The sequence below is a fragment of the Chiloscyllium plagiosum genome, chromosome 31, assembly GCF_004010195.1.
Source record: "Chiloscyllium plagiosum isolate BGI_BamShark_2017 chromosome 31, ASM401019v2, whole genome shotgun sequence".
Classification (NCBI taxonomy): Eukaryota; Metazoa; Chordata; class Chondrichthyes; order Orectolobiformes; family Hemiscylliidae; genus Chiloscyllium; species Chiloscyllium plagiosum.
Window position 1 is genome coordinate 17165317 of NC_057740.1, and position 15144 is coordinate 17180460.

Consider the following 15144-nt stretch of genomic DNA (forward strand, 5'->3'; position numbering starts at 1 on the left):
GCAAACCTTTAATTGGCATGTAGGTTAACATGAAGGACTAACCTTTCCCACCCTTGTTGGAATCTGCATTATAAAATTTGGCCAGTTTTCCCTCTCATTCTTAGCTTTTTCCATTTCCTTTTTACTCAAGGTAGCCCCCCCCACCTACTGACTTAGTTTTTCATATGACTTTTCTTCCCATATTTAAAAACATTTTATCATTACCATCCTCCCATCTTAGAACATTAAACAATACAGCATAGGACAGGTCATTGGCCCTCAATGTTGTGCCAGCCTTTTATCCTACTCTAAGATCAGACTAACCTACGTACCCTTCATTATACTATCTTCCACGTGCCTATCCAAAAATTGTGTAAATGTCCCTAATGTATCTGACTCTACTACCACTGCTGGCAGTGCATTCCACGCATCCATCACTCTCTGAAGAAAGAACCTACTTCTGACATCTCCCCTAAATCTTCCTCCAATCACCTTAAAATTATGACCATTCGTGATAGACATTTCCGCCATGGGAAAAAGTCTCTGGCTATCCACTCTATCTATGCCTCTCAACATCTTGTACATATCTATCAAGTTACCTCTCATCCTTCACTCCAATGAGGAAAGCCCTCGCTCCCTCAACCTTTCTTCATAAGACATGTACTCCAGTCCAGGCAGTATCTCCAGTAAATCTCCTCTGTACCCTGTCCAAAGCTTCCACATATTTCCTATAATGAGGTGACCAGAACTGAACACAATATTCCAAGTGTGGTCTAACCAGGGCTGTGTAGAGCTTGGATATATTCCATCTGGCCCAGGGGACTTATCTATCCTTATGTTTTTCAAAATTGTCAGCACATCCTCCTTTCTGACATCAACCGGTTTAGTATGTCAGTCTGTTTCATGTTGTCCTTACAAACGTCAAGGTCCCACTCAATAGTGAGTACTGAAGCAAATTATTCATTAAGGACCTTCGCTACTTCCTTCGACTCCAGGCACAAGTTCCCTCCACTATTGCTGATTGTCCCTACCCTTGCACTGGCCATACTCTTGTTCCTCACATAAGTGTGGAATGTCTTAGGGTTTCCTTAATCCTACCAGTTAAAACTTTTTCATGCCCTCTTCTACCTCTCCTAATTCCATTCTTCAGTTCTTTCCTGGCTACCTTGTAATCCTCTAAAGCCCTGTCTGACCCTTGCCTGTTCGACCTTAAGTAAGTTTCCTTTTTCCTCTTAACTAGATGTTCCACATCCCTTGTCATCCAAGATTCTTTCAACCTTCCATCCTTTCCTTGTCTCAGTGGGACAAACCTGTCTAGCATGATCAGCAAGTGCTTCCTAAAGACCTCCACATTTCTGTTTTGCATTTCCCTGAAAACATCCGATCCCAGTTTGGGTGCCCCAGTTCTTTCCTAGGAGCATTGTAATTCCCCCTCCCCCAATTAAATACTTTCCCATACTGTCTGCTGCCATCCCTAGTAAAGGTCAGCAGGTTGTGATCACTATCACCAAACTGCTTTCCCACCAAGAGATCAAATACCTGGAAAAATAACTCCCAATTACGTGACTGCTCCTTTCCTGTTTCTGACTTCCACCCATACTGACTCTGTAGACAAACCCTCCTCAATGACCTTCTTTTCTGCAGCTGTGATACTATCCCTGATTAGCAATGCCACTCCTCCAGCTCTTTTACACTCTGCTACCCCCCACCCCTGACCACCACAACCACCATCCTCACCACTCCTTTTGAAGCATCTAAACCCTGGAATAGCCAACAACCATTCCTGTCCCTGTGATAGCCAAGTCTCCATAATGGCTACAACATCATCATTCCAAATACTGATCCATGATTCAAAATCTTCTGATTTTCTTTTGAGCATGTTGCCTGCTTTTGCTTTTTCTGTTAGAATCATAGTCATATAGCATGGACACAAACCATTTGGTCCAATTATTCCATGCCGAACATGCTCCCAAGTCAAACTAGACCCACATGTCTGCATTTAGAATTAGAACCCCTACAGTGTGGAAACAGGCCCTTCGGCCCAACAAGTCCACACCGACACTCCAAAGAGTATCCAACCCAGACCCATTACTCTATATTTTCCCCTGACTAATGCACCTCACCTACACATCCCTGAAAACTATGGGCAATTTAGCTTGGCCAATTCACCTAACCTGCACATCTTTGGATTGTGGGAGGAAACCGGAGCACCCGGAGGAAACCTGCACAGACACGGGGAGAATGTGCAAACTCCTCGAAGACAGTCGCCCGCGGCTGGAATTGAACCCGGTTCCTGGCGCTGTGAGGCAGCAGTGCTGACCACTGAACCACCGTGCTGGATTTGTCCCATATCCCTCCAAACCTTTCCTATTCATTTATTGATCCAAATGTCTTGTAAATGTTATAACTGTACCTGCATCCACCATTTCCCCAGGCAGTTCATTCCACACACTAACCACTCTGTGTGTAGAAAAAAATACTTGTCCCTCATGCCCTTTTCAAATCTTTTTTCTCTCACCTTAAAAAAAAAAATGCCCCTCGTTTTGAATTCCCCCACCATAGGGAAACGACCTTTTGCTCTTTGCCTTATTTATGCCCCTCATGATTTTATGACCTCCTATAAGGTCACCCTTTGACTCTTTTGCTCCGGTGGGAAAAGTCCCAGCTTTTCCTATTTTTATAACTCAATCCCTCCACTCCTGGCAACATCCTGGTAAATCTTTTCTGAACTCTCTCCAATTTAATGATATCCTTCCTGTAACAGGGTGACCAGAACTCCACACACAACACCAGAAGAGGCCTCATCAACGTCCTGTACGACCTCAACATGACATCCCAACTCCAATACTCAGAGGTCTGAGTAATGAAGGCAAGCATGCTAAATGCCTTCTTAACCATCCTGTCTGCCTGTGATGCAAATTTCAAAGAATTATGTACCTGAACTATTAAGTCTCTGTTCTGCAACACTGCTCAGGGCCCTACCATTGATTGTATAAGTCCTCTCCTTTTTTTTTTACCAAATTTATCCAAATTTATCCAAATTAAACTTCAACTGCCACACCTCAGCCCATTGACTCAAATGACCAAAATCGCTTTGTAATCTTAGATATTCTTCCTCACTATCAACTAAGCCACCAACTTTGGTGTAATCTGTAAACTTACTAACCATGCGTCCTATATTCTCATCCAAATCATTTATATAAATGACAACCAAAAGTGGACCCAGTGCCATTCGTTTCGGAGCACTGCTGGTCTCAGGTCTCCAGTCTGCAAAACAACCCTCCACCACAGCCTTGTCCGGCAGCTACTATTAGGACAATTTTGTACCCAATTGGCATGTTCACTCTGAATCTAATTACTAATTAGTCTACTATGTTGAACCTTGTCAAAGGCTTTTCTAAAGTCTAATTAAACAATGTCTACCGCTCTGCACTCATCAGTCTTTTTGGTTACTTCCTCAAAAAACTCAATCAAGTTTGTGAGACATGATTTTCCTTGCACAAAACATACTGACTATCTCTAATCATTCCTTATCTCTCCAAATGCCCGTAAATCCTGTCTTTCAGAATCACCTCCAACAACTTACCCACCACTAATGTCAGGCTCACTGGCCTGTAGTTCCCAGGCTTCTCCTCACAGCCTTTCTTAAATAAAGGCACAACATTAGGCACCCTCCAGTCCTCCAACACCTCACCCATGGTTATAGATGATACATATATCTCTGCTAGGGGCCCTGCAATTTCTTCCCTGACTTCCCACAATGTCCTACTCCTATTCAAATGTTGAATATTCAAGTTCTGATAAAATTAGCTAATTTGTTTCCTACACAAATTGCTTCAGACTGCTAGCATTTACAAGTTTTAGCTTTTTGTTAATCTTTGAGTTAAACTATTATTGCTTGTCCCTGTTTGCGTAACTGATTTTGAAATTACGTGGTGTGAATATTTGTGTTTTAATTCTTATCCCAATATGTGAGCGTTCTTAGCTGTGTAAAGGTGATTTTAAACCACTCCTGCACAAGGGCTTTCATGTATTGAGTGTTTATCTCCTATTTGCATCATGTTTTTACATTTAAAATTGCAATATTCAGATTTATACACTGGTGTTCAATGTCTAATATGTATGCCCAAATTCTCACCCTAGTTTATTCACCGATTACCACACTATATCAATTACCCACTTGTGTTGATTTGTGCTATTTTAAGAGCAGAGTGCAAACATGCAGATGTTTTTTCATAATTAGGTATTTCACAATTTCTGATTTTATTTGTTTAATCTTAAGTAAAAACTGAATTATTTAAAACTCCTGCTTTCAAAATTTACTTGAAAGGTACCAAAAATGTCTTTAAATGGACATTCTGAATAAATGGTTTATACTAATGAATCTTCAGAATAAGCCATCATTATTACGATGTATCATGGTGCATTGCTACATTTTTGGGTCAATGATTTATTGCACAGTCTTTGAGATACTGAATGGATTCTGTTTCACAGATGGGCCTGGGTTTTGCAAGATACTCTGGGAATTGCCTTTTGCCTTTACATGTTGAAAACAATCCGACTCCCAACTTTTAAGGTACTGTGTCTTGAGTTCTGTTGCATGAATACTAACTGGTTATGATATAATATTTACATTTAAAGTTTGGATAGTTAGAATCAAAACTGTATCAGCTGGTCTATATGTGACCCATTGACAGTGATGTCCAGACTGGCTGAAAGGATATCTATAACAACAATCTCCTGGCTGCTTATGCATTATCAGAATGTATTTTCCCTCATGCAATTTACTTTTTAGATACTTCAGTTTCATTATTGGTGGTGGGGGACTTTCATGGACTTCTTACATATTGTCTCCACATCTTTTACATTGTATTTCAGTTATGAGGTCGCGACTTGTTTCAGCTTATCCTAGCCAGTCAGATTGGTTGAGTTTTGGGGGGATAAAGCTGAGTTTTGGGGGGATAAAGCTGAGTTATTAATCTGTACAGTGTCTCAAGAAGGTCAGAAGTGGAGTATACGCTGATGATTGCACAATGTCAGCACCATTCATAACACCTCAGGCACTGGAGCAGTCCATGTCCAATGTAGCAAGGTCTGGACAACATTAAGGCTCTGGATGATAAGTGACAATTAACTTCCCAAGTGCTTGGCAATTACTATCTCAAGTAGGAAAATCCAACCACCGCCACTTGATATTCAATTGTATTACCATTGCTGAATTCTCCACTATCAACATCCCAGGCATTCTCAGTGAACAGAAACTGAATTGGATGAGCTGTACAGGTATCTTGGCTACAAGAACAGGTCAGAGACTAGTTATTCTGCAGTGAGTAACTTACTGTCTCAATTCCAAAAACCTATCCATCATCTACAAGACACAAGTTTGATGGAATACTGTCCACTTTCCTTGATGAATGCACTTCCAAAAACACTCAAAAGCTCAATAACATTGAGGACAAAGCAGCTTGCTTGATCGGCAGCCCACAAGAGCAGCAGACACAGGATCACTGTTGCCTGGAAATTCCCCTCTGGCTTGGAACTAGATCACTGCTTCTTCACTTGCTGGTTTGAAGACTAGAACTTCTTTCCTAACTGCACTGTGTTCTTGGAATATGTGCTGTAGCGGTTTGAGAATGTGGTTTACTACCATCTTTTCCAGAGCAATAAAGAATGAGCAATAAATTATGGCCTAATCGGTGACAAACACTTCCCATGAATTTAAAAGAAGTCCGAAATTCTTGGTCTCCTTTTTGTTAAATAGATTTTTTTTTCTCATTGACAGTTCCTCCATAGTTCTCTTGAGGGAATTCCAAGTGTTCACATCATTTTCAGAGAATAAACTTTCTCTACGTCAATCCAAAATGTCTGACAATTTAGTCAGTAGGGCATTTTCCTCGCATCCATTCTGTTGAGCGCTTTAAGATGTTTTTATTTCAACGAGATCACCTCTTATTCTACACATCTTCTAGCCTGGGATTCCAACGGCCCGAGATTCGGCAGCTGCCATGTTGCTTTCTGCAGCGGTGAACCATGTGGTCTTTTCCTCCGCCTTGGGAACCCATGAGTCGTGAATTGAACAAAGATGGACTTTGTCTTAATTTTACTTTATATATGATTTCTGTTATTAATATAGGTGCTGGAGTATGGCAACTTAAAACACTTTTCACTACATTTTGTTTTGTACAAATACAAGTGACAATAAATTACCTATCCTGTTGTGTAAACTCTAGGATCTGATCAATCGATCAACCTGATCTCAGAAAATCCTCTCGTCCCAGAAATCAGTCCTTGAATGAATCTCTGTTGCATGCCCTTCGAGTCATGATATCCTGTTAACATTTGCTTTTGTAATTGCTTGCTATACCTGCATGTTAACTGTTGTGATTCCATATTTGCTATCAGATTTTCAGAAACTCTTTTAAATATTCTGCAAATAAAGTGTGATATCAGGATCTGGAACATTTACTTCTCTTATAAAAACAGAAAATGCAGGTAATAATCAGCAAGTTAAGCAGCATCCATTGACAGAGATAATATTTCAGATTGAATTTCTGATGAAAGATCTATCAGTTTAAATCTATTAAAAGCCTGTTACATGTTGCAGTAATTTACACTTACACTGCTAGGTGGCGCTAACTGCAAATTCTCGGCCAGTGCTGACCTGTTAACATTGAAGGTCAGCGTCCCTGTGTATCCAACACTATTGCTTATGCTCCCACACTTTGCCATACTTAACCGTGGATAGTTGGAATGCCTCATCTCTGGCAAGTGTGCACTTACTTTAGACCAATCTGTTGTCACATATATAAAGAAACATATAACAATGACAGTAACACTTTAAAAATTCAGCCAGGGAGCTGTGACCCAGTGGAAAGCTGAGATCTGAAATGTAATTAATAAAGGAAGGATAAACTTATTATCTAATTAAAATTCTGTAACCCACAGTCACTTGTTACACCACAAAACACTCCATATTTCTTTGAATTTGTTGACAGCAGTTTGATCCATGCTGATAGGCTGGACTGGCAGAGAAGAAGGCTACTGATTTGACATATTAATATTTTAATTGATTTCAATATTAACTACTTATAGATTCTTCTGATGTTTATATTTAACTTTAAGCATAATTTTTTTGGACCTTAATGGTGTTTGTATTGAACTTTAGTATTAACTGTTTCTGGACTTTAATGGTATTCTCTTGTTTTAACCAGGCTTGCACATTACTGCTGACGGTTCTCTTTGTCTATGATATATTTTTTGTCTCCGTCACACCATACCTTACACAGGTAAGCTGAAAAATGGGTTGCCTGCAGAATCTTTAATATTTCAGTAGCAAAGATAAATTACTTTGCAATTTGTTTTTGAGACTAACTGAGATTTTGACTTTGATTCTGCATACAACTCTATATTGAACTATGTAAATAAGTAGGTTACTATTGGTTAATGGTATTCAGGAACCAAATTTTGGCAGTCACCAATTGGTGCAATGGATTAAATACTGGCCTCTATCTCTGACTTTTGGGATCTAATCCAGCCTAGACAAATAGTCAAAAACATTTCTGTCTGCTGACTATAGGGACCCTCTATGAAATTATTGCCTAATTAAAGTGGGCAAGAAAGGCAAAAAGCTTTATCAGAACAGGAATAGGCCATTTAGCACCTCAAGCCTGCTCCACCATTTAGAGATTGCTGTGCCCATCTCCATTTACCTGTCTGTGCCCAACTCCATTTACCTGTCTTTGGCCCATACCTCTTAATGCCTTTGTTTAACAAAAACATGCCTCAAATTTAAAATTAACAACGGTTCTCTTATCCACTGCCATTGTGGAAGAGAGTTACAAATATTTATCATCCTTTTGTGTGTAGAAGTGCTTCCTAATATCTCTCCTGAACAGTCTGGCCGTAATTCTCAAACCTTGCCACCTAATTCTAGAATTTTCAACCATTGGAAATAGGGTAGATAAAGATTAACTATCTCTTCCTGTTAATATCTTGAAGACATCGATCAGATCATCCGTAACTTTCTTAATTTTAGAGAAAACAGCCCTTATCTCTCCTCAACTTAACCCGGAAATCCAGGTGTCATTCATATAAATCTACGTTGTACTCCAAAAGGCTAATATATCCTTCTCCATCTGGTCATGGTACTCCAAATGGGGTCTATTCAGGGTTTTGTATAGCTGCAGCATAACTTCTGCATATTTGGGGCGGCATGGTGGCTCAGTGGTTAGTACTACTGCCTCACAGCACCAGGGTCCCAGGTTTGATTCCAGCCTCGGGCGAGTGTCTGTGTGGAGTTTGCACATTCTCCCCATGTCTGCGTGGGTTTTCTCCGGATGCTCCGGTTTCTTCCCGCAGTCCAAAGATGTGCAGGTCAGGTGAATTGGCTATGGTAAATTGCCCATAGTGGTAGGTGCATTAGTCAGAGGGAAATGGGTCTGGGTGGGTTACTCTTCGGAGGGTCAGTGTGGACTTGTTGGACTGAAGGGCCTATTTCCACACTGTAGGGAATCTAATCTTGTTCTCCAGTCCTATAGATACAAAGTCTAGTTTTCTGATTATTGTTTGGACCTGTTTGTGACATTTTCAAGATCCATGCACCTGAACCCCCAAGCCTGTTTGGACATCTGCTGTTTTTAACTCCATACTGTTTAGAAAGTACCCTGGTCTCTCCTCTTTCAGTCCAAAAGGAATATGTGATAGTGACTAATTATGTTTGCGGCAATTTGTCCTTTCTTATTTGATGACAAAGCCATATCTTCTGCTTTCATTAAAAGAGAGAGCTTGAGTAGTTTTCATGTGACTGCACATGAGCCTCTTTTTAATTCATTTAATTGTGAAATATGAAGAACTATAATTTGACACAATGCCAGCACCTTTGGCCCTAACTCTTTTAACTTGTGCGATATGTTTGAATCCTAAATTACACCAGTTAAAAGCATCCTGCACTTATAAAGGATTTTGTATTGCTCCAGATTTAAAGAAAATATTAGAAAAGTTGTGTGTAAAAGAAGCAGCTGAACAATGTTAAGTCATGAGCAAGATAATTCTGGGTGCAGTGAGTGGCTGTAAACTGCTGGGAGTGGAGTGGAGTGGAGAATATTATCACCTCACTCTGTGATTTCTTGGCCAATTTGTTTTTCAAGATTTCTAAAGGGCACTGAAATAATTTTTGCAATGAAGCCATATTTCCTAAGAGTGATGAGTTTGTGTGTTTCAGAGCGGGGAGAGTATCATGATGGAGGTTGCTGCTGGTCCTTCTGATTTCTCCACTCAAGAGAAGGTACAGCTGAAAGCATGCTGCTATGTTACTTATTAAAGCCTGCAGTAGCCTTTGCAGCGTTTCTATCAGCAAATAATTAAAATACTTTAATTTTTTTTTGTGTTCTGTTCTCTCTTCCTTTTGGTTGCCCTATAAGCTACACTGTGGCATCTGTTTATTGTTAACTGTGTGACCTATTTCTCCAGAACACTTGCATTTCTTGGTTTTCTTTCCTGATTTATGTCTGCTGATTTTATTCTTTGCAACTGTTTTGCAGTATCTTTGAAATATTATGCAAGTATAAGTTATTGAGAGCAGGGGACCACGCACTTGGGATTCTCCTGCTTGACGTTTTTAACCACTTGACTCCCTTATTTTGTTGCCATCATTTTTATTCTAAGGCTTAAGTATTAAATCCATATAGTACTCAATCTGTTTTTAAAATTACACTCCTGTTCGAGCAAAGCACTGGAGCGTGAATTGGAACTGGGTTTTTAACTGCATTAAACAGTAATTCTGTTGGCTGCGCTCTTCTCCTGCATGTTTCAATCAGACTTTGGACGCATTCCTGGGCTATTTCAGGAATTCTGCCAGATACGATAAACAGGCTTATCAGTCTCCTTGACAGATCCAAGTGCTATTCTCCTTGAATGTGAGTTGCAACCAAGAAAGAGCTGAATGAAATAGTATCCTTTTTAATTCAAGGCCTGCACAAAAACGTAAAAAGAGGAGTGAGAAAAGTAACCTGGTACATTCAGTCTTTCAGGCCTGTTTTCTCCTCATAATAGAAGAGTGTGATCCAGATTTTTCCAGTGTTATTACGGCCACTTTTCTGCTAGAGGTTTGGACACCACTTAGGACACAGAACATTACAGCGCAGTACAGACCCTTCGGCCCTCAGTGATTCCACAGGTCGGTGCAACAATCTGAAGCCCATCTAACCTACGCTATTCCATTCTTGTCCATATGCCTATCCAATGACCATTTAAAAGCCCTTAAAGTTGGTGAGTCTACTACTGTTGCAGGCAGTGCGTTCCATGCCCCTACTACTCTCTGAGTAAAGAAACTACCTTTGTCATTTGTCCGATATCTATCACTTCTCAATTTAAAGCTATGTACCCTCATGCTAGCCATCGCCATCTGAGGAAAAAGGCTCTCACTGTCCAACCTAGCTAACCCTCTGATTATCTTATATGTCTCAAATAAGTCACCTCTCAACCTTCTTCTCTAACGAAAACAGCTTCAAGTCCCTCAGCCTTTCCTCCATACCAGGCAACATCCTAGTAAATCTCCTCAGAACCCTTTCCAAAGCTTCTACATCCTTTCTATAATGCGGTGACCAGAACTATAGGCAATACTCCAAATGTGGCCGTACCAAAGTTTTTTCCAACTGCAGCATGATCTCATGATTCCAAAACTCAATCCTTCTACTAATAAAAGCTAACACACCATATGCCTCCTAATAAAACAATGAGATCCCATTCCCAGAATTTAGGATGGAGCTATAGAAAGACCCTCAAGCAGGAGGAATTAACAGTTTCATCCCAGGGAGACACGAGCAGTTCTGGTACTTCTATCTTTTGGATCTGTAATTTTCCCTGCAGTTTTACTTCAGTCTTCCTCTTCTGATTTCTCATTTGAATTTGGTTTTATAGTTGGTACCTTTCGGTTGCCCACCTACGTTGTTTATTTATTTGTAAACCTGGAAGTGAACATTGGAAAAGTGAGCTGATTGCACCAGTTATTAAAACTCCATTTAGACCTATTCTTATTCACCATCCATATGGATACATTCAAAATTAGGTCAATTAATTCCTGAAGAAGGGCTTATGCCCGAAACGTTGATTCTCCTGCTCCTTGGATGCTGCCTGACCTACTGCGCTTTTCCAGCAACACATTTTTCAGCTCGGATCTCCAGCATCTGCAGTCCTCACTTTCTCGTAGTCAATTAATCCAACCATGGTCATGCAGCATAACTCCAAAATGCTGAGGTCAACAGCTGCCCTGGAAAGAGAAGCTAACTGCAGAGGCATTGATCAAACATGAGGCCTTTCTGGTCTGAGTGGCTCAGCTATTCACTGAACAAATATGTTCAGCTATTGATGTGCTGGTGGCTTAGCATATTTTGCCTTTGGTTTCTGTGTTTAGATGCAGTAAACTAGCTAATTTCAAAAGATTTTTACAGTTTATTAATTATGAGCCTATTAAGATCTTGTACTGCTTTTTTAATGGTTACCAATCAATTATCTATTTCTCAAGAGTATTTGCTTTAGAGCAGATTTCTTGATAGGTGTGTTGATGCTTTGTGGGAATGGCAAGATAAAAGGGACATTACATTTGTCTTTGGATATTGATATTTAACAATAATCTTCTATAACCATTTAGATTCATTTTAAATCTGTCCGAGTCCGGTACTTATATATATCATTGTGTTATCATGTTTCACTACTGTAAATGAACTTGACACCTTTTAAAGTGTAATCAAATGTAAGAGTCTGGTTATGTGGAAAACAGAATCAAAGTAGATCAAACTTTTCTATCTGATGTAATCAAATTAAACCACTTGCCTTCCTGGTGAGACTTCTCTTTTGTTCGCAGCTTCCAATGGTTCTAAAGGTGCCCCGCTTGAATTCATCACCTCTGGCATTGTGTGACCGGCCATTCTCCCTTCTTGGCTTTGGTGATGTCTTAATACCAGGTAAACAAATTCTCAGCATATTCATCTGCTATACTCCTTTACCCTAAAACTAGATATATTCAAATGTTTGATTAATCAATTATAAGAAACTATTGAATTATTTAGGAATTTTTAATTTGTTGGAAATTAGCTTTCCTTTGTATTAGAGCTAGATTAGATTAGATTAGATTAGATTAGATTACAGTGTGGAAACAGGCCCTTCGGCCCAACAAGTCCACACCGACCCGCCGAAGCGAAACCGACCCATACCCCTACATTTACCCCTTACCTAACACTACGGGCAATTTAGTATGGCCAATTCACCTAACCTGCACATCTTTGTGACTGTGGGAGGAAACCGGAGCACCCGGAGGAAACCCACGCAGACACGGGGAGAACATGCAAACTCCACACAGTCAGTCGCCTGAGTCGGGAATTGAACCCGGGTCTCTGGCGCTGCGAGGCAGCAGTGCTAACCACTGTGCCACCGTGCCGCCCTTTTTAACCCCCCAGTGGGAACATCCTCCACCCAGATTTCAGCTTCGCTACTGACTGTTATGTATTTCCCTGGCTACACAAGATTAACATTACTCTTTGTAGGGCGTTCAAAGTTAAAAATCACACAACACGAGATTATAGTCCAACAGGTTTAATTGGAAGCACTACCTTTCAGAGTGCTGCTCCTTCATCAAGTGGACAACCACCTGATGAAGGAGCATCGCTGTGAAAGCTAGTGCTTCCAATTAAACCTGTTGGACTATAACCTGGTGTTGTGTGATTCTTAACTTTGTACACCCGAATCCAATCACCGGCATCTCCATATCGTCTCTGTAGGGCTTCGGTCTTAAATAGCTAAAAGATGTCAGTCCCAGTGGAATGCCAGCACCAAGCTTATCAGTCTGTATTAAATTTTTTAAAGATTGTTTTCAAAACAGTTGAGGATAAGACCATTGTGTAGGGCCTTCATTTCTGAAATTCTGTTGGATCATTGATGTAAATTGCAATTTCCTTGTCTTATTCCATTGGCAACAACTTCCTTTTTTTTTGATTTTCTTTTCAGGAATGTTGGTGGCATATTGTCACAGGTTTGACATTCAGGCACAGACCCCACGAATTTATTTTGTGGCTTGCACAATTGGTAAGTGCCAACATTTTCTTTAGCAACAGAAGTTTCAGCATATGTGTATATTTTATATATGTGCTACACACATTTAAAGTGAAAAGTTTTGGTTACAGGGAATACAAAGAATTAGCTGCAAAGGGGATGGGACTAATTTTGTCCCTCTTTGAAAGAATTGATGCAGGTATGATGAGCTGAATGGCTGCCTGTGCTGCAGATTCAACGATTCTATAAGTAGGTGCACTGTTACTGTCAAACAATTTGTAATTATCATAGCTTCAGCAAGAATTGCCTTATTATGCAACATTGAAATTTTTACCAGCTGAACTCTTTAACTACATGGAATTATATGGTTGGTGATGTAAAATCCAATGCATAATAAAACTTTGAAACAATTATTACATGCACCATACGTAATAGAGTCATAGAGATGTACAGCATGGAAACAGACCCTTTGATCCAACCCGTCCATGCCGACCAGATATCCCAACTCAATCTAGTCCCACCTGCTAGCACCCGGCCATATCCCCCGAACCCTTCCTATTCATATACCCATCTAAATGCTTTTAAATGTTACAATTGTACTAGCCTCCACTACTTCTTCTGGCAGCTCATTTCATACATGTACCACCCTCTGCATGAAAAAGTTGTCCCTTAGGTCCCTTTTATATCTTTCCCCTCTCACCCTAAACCTATGCCCACTCGTTCTGGACTCCCCCTCCCCAGGAAAAAGCCTTTGTCTATTTATCCTATCCGTGCCCCTCATAATTTTGTAAACCTCTATAAGGTCGTCCCTCTGACGCTTCAGGGAAAACAACCCCAGCCTGTTCAGCCTCTCGCTGTAGCTCAAATTGTCTAACCCTGTAAATCTGTTCTGAACCCTTTCAAGTTTCACAACATCTCTCCAATAGGAAGGAGACCAGAATTGCACGCAATATTCCAGCAGTGGCCTAACCAATGTCCTGTACAGCCGCAACATGACCTCCCAACTCCTATACTCAATACTCTGACCAATAAAGGAAAGCATACCAAACTCCGCCTTCACTATCCTAGCTACCTGCGACTCCACTTTCAAGGAGCTATGAACCTGCACTCCAAGGTCTCTTTGTTCAGCAACACTCTCTAGGATCTTACCATTAAGTGTATAAGTCCTGCTAAGATTTGCTTTCCCAAAATGCAGCACCTCGCATTTATCTGAATTAAACTCCGTCTGCCACTTCTCAGCCCATTGGCCCATCTGATCAAGATCCTGTTGTAATCTGAGGTAACCTTCTTCACTGTCCACTACACCTCCATGTAGAGAAATATTTTGCTCTTGATTAACATAATAAATAATTCGGTAGAAAATTGTAACATTTCCTTTTAATGTTGTATATCTGGAATACACGTGAAAACTATCAAGTTATTGACCATACTAACCTGTAGAGGGAAAACAAACCCAAGAATGCATAAAATGCTGAAATGAATGGCGTAACCATTAGCATCAGAAAGACAAATGGAAGGTTAATGCTTCAAGTTCAGACTCTTGTCAAAACTGAAGAGTTTGAGAAGACCCTTTATTTCTGATCAAACCTCAGTGAGGGGACATGTAAAAAGATAATTAAGACTTTGTACCGATTTAGTTACTTGTGTAGGAGGCAGTTAATGGATTTAATTGCTTATAATAATGGCATTTAAGAAGTCGAAGAGCCTGAATGAGTTGAGAATTATTAGATCAGACATGACCTTATTGAATGGTAGAACAGAATGGGCTGAATGGCCTATTTCTGCTCCTATGTGTTGTAGCAAGCCTTTTGGCTGACCAAATTGATGAATCAGCCATGCTTCCCAAATGTAAAGGTAAACAGAATGGGATTATCCAAAGGAAAGTTAGAGCTAGAGCCTGAATTTAGAGTAACAGAGATACACAGCATGGAAACAGATCCTTCAGTCTAACTAGTCCATGCCGACCAGATATCCTAAATTAATCTAGTCCTATTTGCCAGCAGTTGGCCTATATCCCTCTAAACCTTTCCTATTCATGTATTCATTCAGGTGCCTCTTAAATGCTGTAATTGCACCAGCCTCCATCATTTCCTCTGGTAGCTCATTCCAAACACGCACTAC

At 40.2% G+C, this 15144-nt stretch overlaps 1 protein-coding gene across 4 annotated transcripts in view; it reads left to right on the top strand.

Annotated features, from left to right (window-relative positions):
• The window catches only part of sppl2 (signal peptide peptidase-like 2), a 47291-nt gene that overhangs the window by 18446 nt on the left and 13701 nt on the right, over positions 1–15144 (top strand). For all 4 annotated transcript variants that reach the window (XM_043721053.1, XM_043721056.1, XM_043721055.1 and 1 more), the window contains exons 9-13: positions 4474–4555; positions 7191–7265; positions 9200–9262; positions 11840–11939; positions 12979–13056. In XM_043721053.1, the coding sequence (XP_043576988.1) occupies positions 4474–4555; positions 7191–7265; positions 9200–9262; positions 11840–11939; positions 12979–13056 (398 nt within the window). The remainder of the gene's footprint in view (positions 1–4473; positions 4556–7190; positions 7266–9199; positions 9263–11839; positions 11940–12978; positions 13057–15144) is intronic.